This window comes from Clarias gariepinus, chromosome 14 (assembly GCF_024256425.1).
Source record: "Clarias gariepinus isolate MV-2021 ecotype Netherlands chromosome 14, CGAR_prim_01v2, whole genome shotgun sequence".
In the NCBI taxonomy this organism is placed as follows: Eukaryota; Metazoa; Chordata; class Actinopteri; order Siluriformes; family Clariidae; genus Clarias; species Clarias gariepinus.
In genome coordinates this window covers 29,997,030-30,013,204 of record NC_071113.1, presented here as the reverse complement: position 1 = coordinate 30,013,204, position 16,175 = coordinate 29,997,030, and the positions used below count along the sequence as shown (strand labels likewise).

At 37.8% G+C, this 16,175-nt stretch overlaps 1 protein-coding gene across 3 annotated transcripts in view; it reads right to left on the bottom strand.

The window, feature by feature from the left end:
• Positions 1 to 16,175, bottom strand: part of ctbp2l (C-terminal binding protein 2, like) — an 86,573-nt gene that overhangs the window by 29,908 nt on the left and 40,490 nt on the right. For 2 of the 3 annotated variants that reach the window (XM_053511528.1, XM_053511530.1), the window contains exon 2: positions 3,981 to 4,191. In XM_053511528.1, coding sequence (XP_053367503.1) covers positions 3,981 to 4,038 — 58 coding nt within the window. In that variant the 5' untranslated portion in view covers positions 4,039 to 4,191. Of the gene's footprint in view, positions 1 to 3,980; positions 4,192 to 11,717; positions 11,839 to 16,175 lie in introns of those variants that run through there. The other variant, XM_053511529.1, reaches the window with a different exon arrangement.

Below are 16,175 nucleotides of genomic sequence, written 5' to 3'. Positions count from 1 at the left end.
AACAGACGGCCGGGACAGAGGCGCCGTGCTGCTGGGAGAGAACCAGGACGAGGAAGAGGATGAAGACAGAGTGGAGGAGGAGGAGAGCAGAAAGCATGCAGGAGAAGCGGAGAGAAGAAGAAAAGAAGAAGAAGCCAAAAACTCCAAAGTCACCTTTGTGTTATGAATGAACAACTGATTTTTAAGTGCTACTCTCAGGCCATTTGGTAAAAGCAGGAAAAGAAGCGTGAAGGTTGTTTTTGATTTTATCTGAATGCAAACGCTTTCAAATCTCAAGGTTGAAGTTAAAAAAAATGTTTTTTAAAGACATTCCTGTAGATATGAGTTCACTACTAACAAATAAAGTGTTTTTTAAACCAGAAACTGGTTTGCAAAAGTGTTGGTGCTGGTTGTGTAATCGTAACAAGCAGTAGACTTTGTACACAGAAAATGTACAAATCTTTGGCACGTCATTAATGCAGCACGGCGGCGTAGTGGTTAGCATTAGGGGTTCGATTCGTCTTTGTGCTCGGTGGGTTTCCTTTGGCTACTCCAGTTTCTTCCCAAATGCATGGACAGGGATTAGGCTAATTAGCATTCCCAAACATAGTGTGTGAGTGAGTGTGTGCTTGTGAGTTCTGCGATAGATACGGTACGGTGGGCATCCTGTCCTGGGTGAACCCTGCCTTGTTGAACCGAGTCAGACTTCATGCATCTTGCGCCCTGACCAAAATAAGTTATTATTTTTTATAAATGAAATCAAAGCTGCAGAAACCATATTTTTTCATGTGACATTTAAATCACCTGAATTGTCCCATGTCAGCACTTTCTAACAATCACAGGTAAAGAATGGACAACTTTAGATTTTCTGTAGGACTGGTAAAGATCAATTCAATTTAATAAATAAAATTTTCCTGTTTACAATTTTACCGATAAAAAACATTTCAACCGATAATGAAATTATTGTTTTGCATAATGTTTCTCTGTAGCTTATATCTTGTACTCCGGAAGAGGGCAGATTCGGTGGGATCGTGCTGCACAAACAATTTAAATAAAACATAAACCGAGAAAAAATAAGTGTCTAAAGAGTATTTATGAATCAATTAAACGACTGTTAACGTGTTTAGTGCAAAAACGTCTGACATTTACAAACCCTAGTTTTTGCACCATGCTCATAACTTTTTTTTAAGAGCTTGGCATTTTCTCTTAAACACACCAAGTGAGAACAGAAACTAATTAAGTTTTTTTTTTTTCCAGATATTACACGGTGAATATAAGTGTAGAAAAAGGATAAAGTCTTGTTCTGTATTAAATGAACAAATATTCAATAAATGTTGGTTTGCAATGAATGTGTTTTTTTTTTTTTTTTACATGACTTACAGTAATTCAGTTACACAATACAGCAAGGTTTTTAAACTGTTCATGATGAGAGTGTAAATCTGTTTTCATAGTATAAAAGAATAGACTGCAAGAAATAGAAAAAGTGGCTTTATTCACATTATACACTGAGAAAAATCCCAAATCCTGATCTCAGCATTATTCTCAGCATGACCTCATCATGGAATCGATACGGACTGAAGCGGCACCGGATACACAGTTACACCAGGCCGTGTATCATCAGCTTCGAGACTGAACTCTCCTCTTCCCTCAACACACTACCATCATCTCAACAACAACTCTCGATGTTGCGGAAACCCTATCTTCCGCCGTGATGATTTCATCATCTGTCTTCTAGCCAAAGGGTTTCCAGCACGCAGCAGCACTAATCGTGACTTAATTCTTATTCGGTGCACGACGGGGCACGGTTTATTTCAGGTCAGCAGCTCTAGGTAGATGTATGATACTATGGACTGTGATTAGCATGCAGAAGGTTTTTTTTCTCACGGAACTGGAGAAAAAACAAAGCAATAAGGGTTAGGTTCACGGACGCTTCAAGAATTTAAAGTCTATACATCATAAAAATGTTTAAGAAGTAGAATAACGTCATAGATTTGGATACATTATGGGTTTGTCCTGGACGCTGATCACTTTCCGCATTTGAACCTTCGTAATTCATGAATTGTCATATCATTTATCACAAGACTGATGTTATATTGTTGTATCGTTGTGGCCTTCGATACTTTTTTGCCAAATACAAACAATCTCTTTGCCGCCTAAAAAAAACAGAATGGAAGTCCCATAAACATAAACAAATGCAAGTGTGTATTCTTCTTCTAACACACTTCTAACAACTAACTTCCAACACACACGTGCGCACACACGCACACACTCAAGCATCACTACAGATGGCTTTGTCTTTAAGTCTTTACCAAATGTGTGTCCACAGTGCAGCAGTATGGCAGGACGCCTGTTCTGTGTGTGTGCATGTCTCTGCTCCAGCAACCCGCACCACTGAGGTCCATCTGCCGTCCTGCGCGCTGGCCAAAACTCTAGTCCAGGTGAAGCTGAGAAATCCTGCCAAACTCTCATCTCTCGGCCATCAGAACCCGTGTCTTTAAATCCCTGCCGTAAAGACGAGCGAGACTGCGAGACTCGCGCTGAGCTTCTGAGAAACATCTTACAAACACGATCACGCGAAGCCTGCCAGGAGCTCAGAGGGAAAAAAAAAAATCCTGGTACAAAAAGCACACAGAGTGTTATCTGAGAAAGCATTACGGAGGAAAATGAAGGAATCAAAGCAGAGATAACGCTGCAAAACACTAACACTTCAAGCAGAGAGAGACAGAGAGAGAGACAAAGAAAGAAAAAGAGAGAGAGATAGGTCCCACCTTACGAATTTTCACCTTAAGAACCAAAACTTTGAAAGATATCTGCCCCGGCATGTAAAGCATTTTTTGGCAAACGAGCGACAGAGCCGGTCGTGCAGGTACGTACATCAGGTTGCCGGTTAAAATTGATGTTTTTTGTTTTGCATTTTGTGCTGGATTTAGTAAAGACATAATCATATGACATCATAAATTAATGTTAAGTGAAGTTTAATGTCTATTTATTTTATATTTTACTTTATTATAGTATATATATATATATATTATATTAACTTTTCTAAATGTTTTAATTTGTTTTTAAATGCAAAAAGAAAAGTGATTAAAGTGTTGGAATATTGGTAATATTGGTAATATTTTTTGGGTCTTGAACGAATTATCAGCATTTACATTATTTCCTATGGGAAAATGCGTTTCACAATATAAGATTTCACCTTGAGGACTCGCCTCCGGAATGGATTAAATTCGTATGCGAGGTCCTGCTGTAGCAAATGCTAGTAAGCTAACTTCCTAGCAAAAATCCAAAAACAAAAAAACACTAACCTGATGTTATCACTTCATCAGCTAGCAACAGTTTCATTTTGCGTTACTTCGCACAACAAAAATAAACCCGCACTATCATGAAAAAAGAGAACATCATGCTAGACTAATTAGTTAGCGAGAATTCATTTATACTAAAGGAACAGATGTTAAAGAACATGCCAAGCAACTAGTTTTGGAGCTCGCACTTGTTTTTTGAAGGAATGTTAGCTTTTCAATATGTGAAACAATATTCCCTCATTTTTTTCGTTTTCCTAAGTTTAAAAAAAAATTCTTTCAGTTACTAAAAATAATCAACTCTGTAATCTCCCTGTGAGAATCATCAGCTACAATAATGTTAAATGCTTCAAAGGGAATCAGTTACTCAAGCTAAAGGTTAGCAACAGAACTACAGTATGAGGTACAATCTACTTTCATCATAAGCAGATCAAAGTGAGACCATAGCCCCACCCACTGGTTTCCTATTGGCTGAGAACAGGGTTTATAAAACCTGAGGACACGGTAGCTAGCTTTGGAGCGAACGTGCTAGCAACATGAGAAGAAACGTCCAAAAGAAAGCGCTTCAATCTGGGTGGAGTTTCGTAGTCACATGGGCTCCACCCACAAATCAGCTACACAAATCAAATCAAAGGACGCCAAATCGTCCTTTTGAAACAGGAGGATTGACACGGAGCTAATAAACAGAGCGCGTGAGCTTACCCTCGCAGATTCTGTCCAGTCGTTGCCGTTTAACTTTGTGTTTGTCGGTCAGAGCCATGCTGGCGCAGAGACCCGCCTCTTCCTCTTTCCCTCGCTTTCCTTCCTTTTGTTGAACCCTCCTGTCTGCTCGGGTCCCTGTGAGAACGGGGCGCCGATCAGGCTCTGGTTACAGCGCCGTGCGCCCAGAACGGGCCAGAACCCCACACAGCACCTACAATACAACACACACAAACATGATTAAATACTGAGTGCAGAACACACACACACACACACACACACACCTATATCCTGTGGTGATGGAAACAATGCCTAAGTGATATCTCTTGACTCAAATCTGTGTCAAGAATCAGCAAGAAAATAGTGAGGAACATCATTCCATCATCACATCATTCAACAACTCCATTGTTATTTCATCATCCTATAAATCCATCAATCCATCATTTCATCGTTACATAGTCACATCATTCTATCATCACATCATCTTTTTCTTCCAATGATTTCATTTTGGCACATCAATCCATCATCACATCATTTCATCATTCTATCAACACAACACATCACTCCATCATCCCATTATCATTTTATCATTATATAAATCCATCATCCAATCATCCAATCATTTCTTCATTTTATCATTGCAGCAATCCATCATCTCATCCTCCTATCATCACATCCCTCCATCAAGATATCACATCATTCTATCATCCACCCTCCTTTCATTATTTTATCACATCAATCCATCATTTCATATCATTCCATCATCACATCATTTCATCAGGGTATCAGTTCATCAACACATTACATCATTTCACCATCATATCCCATAATTCCATCATGACACTATTCCATTATTCTTTTACATCATCAGAAGTTTTATCATCACACCATTACATCATCCCATCATAACACTGTTCCACACTTTCATTCCATCATCACATCAGTCCATCATTCCCACCATCACATCCACCACAGTTTAGCCTTAGTGTATAATCAGGATTATAATCTGGCCTTAAACAAAGAAATGTGTGTGTGTGTGTGTGTGTGTGTGTGTGTGTGTGTATGTATGTGTGTGTGTGTGTGTGTGTGTGTGTAAAATATAACTGCACTGACATGTTGTTTCCAGCAGAGGGATGAGAGTTCCACTCACAGAACCACATTCATCACTCACTCACACACACACACACACACAGATACGGACACACAAACACACACATTATTTCACTCTCGCTCTCACAGTCTCATCAATCTCGAGGTGTAACCCCACAGTGCTGAAACCTCCTGATCCAGAGGAGCTCACTCTTCACACTGAGGAATGTTCCGCTCTGCTCGACTGCTGACTCTGTGTTTGTGTGTGTGTGTGTGTGTGTGTGTGTGTGTGTGTGTGTGTTTGAAAGAGAAGTTTCAGGACTTGACTAAACTCATGCGCTGCAGGAAGGAAAACTAAATGGGCTGTGTTCCATTTCCAGTGTCTACTGGTGTGTGTGTGTGTGTGTGTTTGTGTGTGTGTGTGTATGTGTGCACACACACACACACCAGTTAAATCTGAGATATTGAATCTGTAGCTCTGACTGCAAAGCTATCGTAAAGATGAGAAGAGAAACAAAAGAACTAAACAGATTTGGAGTTTCACGGCTAAATTTAAACTCGGTCACAAAAAAAGTCTAATTATACAACATAGTTTGTAGTATCCTTTACATAGTATGTGAATAAAAAATTTGAATTCTACAAGAAAGCAAGTTATGTAACTTTAAAATAAAAAAGAATCGAGAGTTCTGTAAAAGAGACAAATGTACAAATATTTAATATAAATGTTTAAAATTAAAAAATTTTAAAAGTATAAAATGCTACAAAAAAAAAAGGTTTAAACTGTATTATAGGCATTTTTATATAAACACACCAAGTGTTAAAAAATTCAAAATATCAAAGAGTGATATTGGTCCATAAAAGATTTTAATTCCACCACATGAACATTTAAAATTAAAGAACATTAAATTCTTCCGTATAAATATTTATAACGAATCTCCATAAAACATAAAAGGTGGAATTCTAAAACTTAAAAAGCTGTTGAAATTTAATGTTTAAAATTACACCACTTATATTTGGTTTTAAATTATATCACATAAAAATAAAATCTAGTATAACTAACAAAAAAACTCATTAAAAACTTATTACCAGTTTTATACATTTTACAATTTAACCACATAAAACGTTTGGAGTTCTACCACTAAAAAGTTACATTTATTCAAAATAAAAGTTATCTCTACATAAGCAGCGTACTGTAGAATTCCCCAACATAAAAGCTATACAGAGACTGACAGACCTGAGACCACACCTCCTTTGCTGAGACAGACATTCATAGGCCACGCCTCCTTCAGTAATTACAGCCTAATGAAGGCACCTGACCAGGAAGTCGAGGCAGCGGTTCGAGGCGAGACCGTGACATTTAGCTCAAACACTCGTCATCATGAAACATTTATTCATTTGAAGCTTTTTGAAAATGCGAGAGCGTGTGTTTGAAATATTTTCTGTGTGAATTATTTAAAAGGTCAGGGCACCTGCATGCTGCGCTGCACACCTCGACATGAAGAAAATGACGCAACTCGCCAGCGCAGCAAGGAACGCAAAAAATGAGCCGTGTTTCAGAAGAACGCAATCTGCGAGTCAGAAGCAATTAAAGCTTTATTCAATTGACACTTTTAATTCTATTTTCCAGACACTTAGAGCTGAAGTACGAAGCTTCTCGTGCTGGCCTGGAAAAGACTTCATGTGCGTGTTATGTGCGTATTAAGTTTTTTTTTCCACTTGAAATAAAAACTGTTTACATAACAATTTCATTTCAAAAGACTGTTGTGTAAGTTTTCATTACAGGATGATAATGTTTGTGAGTGTTATGTAAGTTTATCGCAGAATGTCAGTTCGAAGTGACACATAACACATTAGTGATGTTTATACCACCGATGCCTACAGTCTGGATCCGAGCCAACGCCAGCGCTCGGCACTTTCCACAAACGAACAGAAAAAAAACACAGAGCAGCATTGATTACACGCTCACAACCCGCTCTACACATACCGCATACACACACATACTGTATATTAGTAAAGGTCTTCGACAAATCAAGGAAGTGTGGAGGCGAAATTCTGCTTATATAAAAGTTAAAATGTGTCTGTTCTTAAACCATTTAATTGTATTGCAGAGGAAAAAGTTCTCTCATTCATTCATTTAAGAACCTGGGATATTTTTGTCATTTCTTCTGCAGTTTAATGAACTTAATAAAAAAAAAAAAAACTCTCACTAGGAAAAAAGCTAAGAAACACACAGAACATTCCCTCAACTCTTCTGAACTCCTACTCAGAAATTCAGGACTGTCTCCTCAAACACGAGTTCAGCAGGTGGCATCAAATCAACATGGCCGCTCCCAGCACAAGCAGTAAACACAGCACAGTCTTACTTCTATATGATGTACAGTGGTACCCCGGCATACGAACATCCCGCCTGAAAAATTTAAGACTTAAGAACTGAAAATTTGCAAGAAATTTGCCTAAGAAATACGAGCAACCGGACCGAGCCGAACCGAATGCCGGCCAAGTTGTGCATATGTCCAGGTGCTGTTCAAAACGTATGTGTGGTAAGCTAAGTAAACTGGGTTCACTTATTTTTTTGGTGGTTTTCTTTTTTTTTTTGCATTTTGTGCAAGATTTAGTAAAGACGTAGCACCATGGGTCCCAAGAATGTTATCAAGGACGGTAGTAAGAAGAAAAATGAACCACTTTCAGTTTGGTTTTTAAAGCAGTCAGTGCCAGGCGGAATGATGAATTACAGTAAGGTTACATAAGGTTTAGGTTCTATTTATTTCATATTTTTCCTTTATTTACATGGCTTTTTTAAATGTTTTGATTGTTTTTATATGCCAAAATATTATTAGTGTTGGAAAATGTTAATATTAGCAATATTTTTGGGTGGCTGTTTCTCGTTAAGAACTTTCGCCTTAAGAACTCGCTGTACAAAGCTTTAAATCAATCAGCGTACAGACACATTTGCTTAAAATCTACAGATCGCTGTTTTGAAAAGGAAAATATGCATCACTCATCACAGCCAAGGGGCAACCTCCTGTTCTGATAAATGAGTCCAATGCGGAAGTGCCAAAACATGCAGTTCCTCAAATTGGCTCCAACAGTGAGACAATCCCCACAGAGCCCATATTAAAATGTCCAACTTTTCAACAGAACTAAACAAAACATGGTTTTGGTCTCCTTAGCTAGATTTCCCATTTATAAAGTCATAAAATTAATCATAAAATTATGCATAATTAGACGTCTGGCCAATTTGAGTGACAGATAACAAGGAGGATATAGATGGCAAGGAAAGGTTAGCATATAAATTAACGTTAACCATAATAGCATTTTAGCAACATCAAAGTTAGGCGGAGTCAGCAATTCCAAGATGGCGATGAACAGATCTCGCACAACTGAGTTTTAAAACCTACAGGTGACGTCATTGAGGGTTTGTCCAGTTCTTATTATACAGTCCCTTATCACACTCAGTTAATTTGCCGTTAACAAAAAAAACAACATTGACACATAATCTATGATTTTTTCCCCCCACCATTTCGTGCATGGAAATCTAAAGGGACATAATTGCAGCAGATGGATGCAGCAGGAGTCTCTGGGGTGGAAAAACTCTGAGATATGATTTGGTCTTTTTTTTGTGAAAAGATTTTGAAATAATAAAAAAGAAAACCCCAGCAGCTGAACAAGAAACAGAAAAATTGAAAAAATGCCCTCTAACAAATACCTTCAAGGTCAAATGTAAGTCAAGTATGTGTAGTAAAAGATGAGCATGCATTTATTCTCTTTGAAATGCCTCCGAATTTCTATAGTACTTAACCACGTAGTACATAAGTACAGGAATAAAACACAATTACTTTAATTACAAGTATTTTCCATCCCTGGGTATACATGTAGAAAAACAACCTCAATAAAAACACACATACAGGAAGCACTCCTTTGTAGTAGGTTTCCAGATTTACCAGCCGTCCCTCAACACGCTCCATAATAAACTCTGATTTCATCATCGAACCAAAAAAACAACCCAATCCTGCAGTCCACCTCTTTTAACATCATGCCAAAACAGCCGTGTGAGAAAAAACAGGAAAACAGGAAGCTCAGACGGGTCTGACTTCAAAAGCCAAGAACCGGCCGCACTAAAAATATCCGTGTACGCACCCGAGAGTTCGCCAAAGCTGATAAAAAAGAGAAAGAGAACACAAACATTATGCATGAGGATCTCATGCTTTAACTGTATACAGTATATATGGTATAAAAAAGGAATAAAACACATGGGGAGGTGCTGTTAAAGGAAAATAATCAATCATTCATTCATCGTCTATATCGCTTATCTTTTTATTTAGGGTCATGGGAAGCCTGGACCCTCTCCCAAAAGACTTGAGGCTGGGTACATCCTGGACAGGGTGCCAGTTCATAGCAGGGCACACACACACACAAAACAGGTCATTTGGAAACACCAATTAACTTAACCTGCATCTCTTTGCAGTGTGGGAGGAAACCCACAAAGCACAGGGAGAACATGCAAATTCCATGTGGACACAGACCTGAGGTGTACTTGTATTATCAAACCCTCAACCCTGAAGGTGCAGGGCGACAGCGATTACCACCCTTTCTCACCACCCTGCCACCTGTGTGTGCAATGTTGGCTTGATAGATGCATCTAAAAGCATAAAAACGTAACAACTCTGGATTTTAAAAGGTGAAACATAAAACAATTCCAGTAAATATTAACTAAATAAGTAATATTAATTATTAGGAGAGAGAAGCGCTTATTGTAAATGTCATCCAGGTTAGGGATCGGCGATAGGAAGGTATAATAATGATAACGCAATAAATCATCTGATAAATTTTCTGATATATTGTGAGATCTTTTTAATTTCATTTCATTCAAAACTGATTGCAAGCAGCTGCTGAGACGGTAAACAAGCAAACAAACAAACAATAAATAAATATAAATATTTATATAATAAACATAATATGTTCTCATGTTACAGTAAACACTCAGAGTTTTAATAAAGTGTCAATTTTCTTATTAATCTACTAGTATTAAAAATTTTAATGTGCTGGCTATATACAGTGTTTTAGTATGAAAAAAAAAAACTTTAGTCGTGCTGTCCGTTTCATCTCTTTAATACCAGTGGTATTGTGGAGAGGTGTGAATTGTTTGTCCAACAAAACTTAATGATACAGATACGAAAATTCATTAATCCATTCATTTATTAGATAATTCTCTTGAATTTCTTTTTAATTTCTGCTGCAGTCACCTAAAACTTGTAACTAAGAATTTCCAAACTCCCACTAGAAAAAAAGCTAAGAAACACACAAAATGTCCCCTTGACTGTTCTGAACTCCTACTCAGAAATTTAGGACCGTCTCCTCGACCTCGAGTTCAGAAAGTGACATCAAATCATATTGGCTCTGAGCACGAGCAGTAAACACAGCAGCGCGTCTTACGTCTATACGAGTTACACCTACCTCGTAGCTTTAATAAATCATAGCATAAAGACACAAATGCTGTGGATCTATACATCGCTCATCAGCAGGTAACTTAAACCCCTCCCCCTCTTTCCTATTCCCATGATCAACAGCAGCTAAACATAGAGTCACGATACTCTACATACAGAAACCCAACAAGGTCCTAACTAATGTTAAAGAAATAGAGATAAACAAATAAACCGCATGGACACACGTCATGCAAGGTGAGTCAATAGCTGGGAATAATCTGAGTACACACTGAGTTAGCACTACCAACAATAAAGCTGAAAAAAAAACATCGAACAAACAAATGCAAAATACAATTAAGAAGAAAAAGCGCACAAAAATCGCAATTAAATATTTTTTGCATTCTCAGTGTTTATTAATTATAGATTATTTATTATTATTATTATTAATGATAATGATTGTTAATTCACACTACTGTTTTGCTAGCAGTTTTTGAGCGAATAAATACATTATCATGCATATTGCTTATCATAAATATGCCCTCAGTAATTATGATATTTTTGTAACATCGCTTCACCCCATTGCATTGCATCGCCGGTTCCTTAAAAGGCCATTTCGGTGTTAATAAAAAACAAAAAAACACTTATTCATAGTTCTTTAAAATTCAATAGTAATAATGACTTTAAAAATGTATTCGATTAAGAACTGCCCCAAGTCTGCTTCAGTGTTAAAGAAAATGTTGTTTATGTAACGTAAATAAAAAAAACATTATCGTTAAATTTTCTCGCTCATTTTTCCCACCGTGGCCGACAGTCATGAAATTAACTACCAGTCGCACAAAACTTTCTTTTGTAAAACACATTTGCCTCACACATCTTTTTATCATTCCAAATCATAAAAACAGAATCAACAACAACAAAAACAGACCCTGACTGTAAATGCTATCTTTGTTCTGTAACCCACTCTTCAAATAGTGGAAAAGAAAACAGCAAAGAAAAAAAGAGAGTAGGAAGATAGAGGAGTATTAAAAACAGACTGAAAGACTGAAGTTAACTGGCGAGGCTAAGAAGAGGAGACGGCGCTTGCGGCGCTATTCGTGACTCCCTACTCAATGTCACGCAGCTGCTGCCAGAGAACGGGAGGGAGAGAAAGCAACAAAGAAAAAAAAAAGGAAATGAACAGAAAAGAAAAGAGAGAGGAGGTATTGATTTCCTGGCGTTTCTGGCCTACCATGCTGGTGTCAGGGAACGAGCAGATCGGTGCTGTTCCGAGTCCAGAGACCAGCTCCTTCGGGCGCTCACAGGAAGGCCGAGGATGATTCAGAGCTTCCTGGTCCAGGAGAAAAACGGTGGCTCTGGTCTGTGGCGTGCCCACACACCCCCGTAAACTCCCCCCGTGATGGAACTGCCTGCCAATTTTTCAGTGCATTTCAGCCTTTGCGCTGGGAACGGGCCAAACAAAACAATGTGTTGATAAAGTCCAGGGCTGAGGGAAGACCACAAAGGAAGGGTTGTTCAGCTGCACACACACCAAGCGCAAAAAGATTTTTATGTCAGTCCACACACTAACACAAACACACACATGGATAAGATTTTTCTAGGATAGCTTGATACTAATTAAATTCCTATAAAATACGTTGTAACCAGCACCACTGGGCGTCATCTTGATGACCTTTAACCTGCAATATTGACGTCGGCGCAGAAACGACCCAAAAAAAAAAAGCGTGGGCTAATTTCATCACTGTGCTCTCACGCTTCAACGGCTGACCCCAGGGGTCCACCAGACAGGTATTTACTTTCAATTAAAATGAAAAGCAGACCGTTCTACGTCCAAGGTCCGAATTTGGTCATCTGTCATCCTTTATCTTCTTTTCTTTTTCTGTGGGTGTGTGTGTGTGTCTTCTTGTGTAACATGGGTGAAGCCTGCCAAAGGAACCGTGCCAAGCAAACCTTTTTGGGAGGAAACGCAGCTTAGAAAGGACCGAGCTCATTCCCTCGCTCACAGCCTGCTTCTTTTTTGGCTTTAACTTTCCAGTACAATGCCCAAAAGGGTTTTGCGTAAACCAAGACTTCCTTAAGGATACAAAGTTAAATAAATGTAGAATAATTTAACATTTACTTTCATTCATCGAGCACGTTTACAAGTGGCTCAAGATCCAATCCAAACACCGAGCGGAGATTCGGCACAAGTTTGCTGAAAGGCCTAGCAGTGGCTCTCTGACAGGCTGGGGATTTACACTCGCACAGGAAGTTACAGCTGACTAACCTCTATCTTAATAGCAGGATAAATTGATCTTTGGATGTGTACTTCGAAATGTCACTGGGACAAGAGTAACCATTGTCTTGTCACATGATGAAGACACATGAGGGTGTAAACCTCGGGATGGGCTAGGACACACGAGCGAGTCTTGGGACTGTGGGCTTAATCCTCCTGGCTGGTTTCCCTTTTTTACTGCTATTACATTACACAAATTCCATTGTTTAAAAAATCAGGAAAACGGTCTGAAAGTGTTTATTTTCTTCATGCTACATTTCCAAATTAAATAAACCATTGGTATGTTACTCAGATCAACACTACAGCTCAACATATTAGGAAAAGTCTATATTACTTTAAATACCAAGCTTTCAAAACAACTTGAGCAAAAAAACAAATTCTAACCGGACAGCTAGCTAAACATAGTAATTAACAATCCATGCTCCACTGCGCGCATACACTGGGTTAGCTCCTAGCATTATATTACGTTATAATGGGTTCACGTTTGTTAAATAAATTTCAAATGTCTGAATCTACAGTATGTGTCTTCTGTGTGGAATACATTATACAGTTACAGATGTTTCATCCCGAACTACTTTGCTATTAGATCACCTTCGTTCTTTACTAAACTTGGTTGCTTTTCCTTCTTTTATGAATTCCACACATGTTCCTGTTTAACGGGACTCTTGCCATAGCATTCACGGCACACGACGACCCACCAGTGTTTTTCTGATTCATTTTAATCAATGCCTTTCAAACTCACGCACAGATCCAAACTGTCATATTGTTAACCCTATTAAGACAGAGGTCATGTGTTACAACCATTTCTATCTTGAGTGAATAAGTTCCCAGACATGACCTCAATCTCACCACGACTCAACTGTTGCAGTCATGAGGAAAATATTCTGCCAGCTCGGACCTAGAATTTGTCTTGTTTAATAACCTTTCTAAAATGATTGCTACAGAACCGCAAAAACAAGAGTTCGCTACCTAGCAAATATAACAGGCTGATTTAACAATCATTTAACAATTTTTAACAATAATTTAACAATTTAACGAGTATATTTAGATACCAAATTTAATAACCTAAGTCACAGAACATACAGTAACTGGCAGGCGAATTTACCTGGGATATTTAATATTTTATCTTATTCTTAAAACTTTATTACCTAGCAAATTTACTGATCTGATTTTGAAACCATAACCACAAGCTCTTTCACAAAACTTAGTACATTAGCAAATTTATTAATCTAGTTTACTAAATTTGACTAGCTAGCTAATTTAACAAGCTCATTCACAAAACTTGACTAGCTAGCAAAAATGCTATTTAATTTATAAATCATAACTAGCTAGATAATTTACCAAGCTTATTCAAAAACTTAAAAAATAATCACAATGCATAAAATGTAACCAAGTAGCAAATTTGATCATTTATTTTAAAAAATTTAACTAAATAGCTAGAAAATTTAACAGGCTAATTCACAAAAATTACTGTAGCTCCTCCTTAAAATGTAGTTCACAAAGCTTAGCTAGCTGCTGTAGGTAACGTAATAACCTGTAGTTCACAATACAAAACCTAACAAGCTTATCAAATTAATAAACAAATTTACAAGACTTAAGTAAAATGCATGAAACTTGACTCAACAAACCCCAGCAAAACAAACAAACAAACAAACAAAAAAACATTTAGTAACAAAATAAGTAGAGGGGAGTAATAAAAAAAATCATTTTCTTAAAGGATCAAAATTAAGATATAAAGCTTAAAAATATTTAATATAAAGAAAAAGTAAGAGTATAAGTATTACAATATTTAAATAATAACTGGATAAAACTAAATCTTATAAAACAGTACATAAGTGGAGTAACAAAGAGCAACTACTCAAGCCTTTTCCATGATATTATAATTTTATATAAGTGATAATATGTTAAATATTACATCTAATTAAAATGTTAAATACAATTCATGTTAGAAAATATATTATAGAATTATATCCTAATATATATCATAATGTGATCATACATTATTAGATAAGGTTTAAAAACAAATAGGCCTTAATGTGTTCAACTTCAACCTAATGTTTGTCTGGGTATAGTGGGATAAGTTGGAGTAGCTAAATATTATTGTAACGATTGAAGTAAGGAGTGAAAAATAAGAATATCTGGTTCACATTTGTTAAATACATTTAAAAACGTCTGTGTCTATGTGTCTTCTGTGTGGAATATATTATACAGTTACAAATGTTTGAGAAGCCCTATTATAGCGGACCTTTAAGGCATCCAAGTCTTACTCCATGGACTCTTGGAAAAGCCAAGAACAACACGGCTGACTGGCACCGGAGGCACCTTGTGGCAGGGAGATAAATTAAGGACGTCTTGGAGGGCGGATGTGTCCCTTTCATATTCGAAGCTTGAGAGATCCTGAAGCTTTCACAAGCCATGGACGTGTGGTCATGCAAAACCCACTCTCACTTTAAATCACGCCAGGAAAAAACTGTTCATCCCCCCTCCTCTGAAAAAAAAAAAACGAAAAAAAACCCACCTCCTTTAGCTTGGTTCCGTTCCCGGATCCTGAACAATCCCAGTGTTACTATTTGGCAAATAAGTGCATGCTGGATAGACGGGTCGTCCCACCACTTCATCTCCAACCAACCAATAGATTTCAGCATCTGATTACACACTGACATTCTCCATGCTGCTCTTATGGTTAGGTAAAGGAGAACGCCAGTCAGGCCACAGTTAATAAGGTCCTGCACTGCAGCAACACGACAATCCATTTGAGACCTGACATACACAACCCTTTGCCCAAGCAGCTAGGGGCGAGTAAAACATGTCATACGTCCTGCTTAACTTTTCACAGCTGCCTGAACTGACAGAGAGGGGTTTAAATCAGACTTCGGGGAACGACAGACCTTTTTCTTTAACAGAGCCTTTAAAACATAACATAGCACAAAACAAAGACGGGGGAACAAGGGAGACAAATTACACTGGCATAACTGAGCACAGCCTTGTGGATTAACTGCAGAATAAAAAGTGCTGATGACCAACAAAAGGGGGAAAAAAAAAACAGCTATTCATCGCTTTGGCACAGGGTCTAAACTCAGATAGCGTTCGGATAAACACTGCATTTGAGTTATTGCCCTGTGATACTCTGGTGGCAGTTATATTGATAACACCCACCAATCCGTTGGTGGTAAATTGATGAGGTAGGGAATAAAACTTCCACGATGGGGCAACCAATGCCAAGGTTGAGACGCATTGCTACAACAATGAAGAGGCTTTCCTAATACCCTCTTTAGGTTACAATACATTAACTCAGCAAATGAATTTTCAGCCGAGACCATTTTTTACGATGAGTAAGTACACAACGACTGAGGTAATCTCCAAAAATGATTTCCATTATGCTCAACTCCGCATCGTGCGCTGAATAGATTCCTT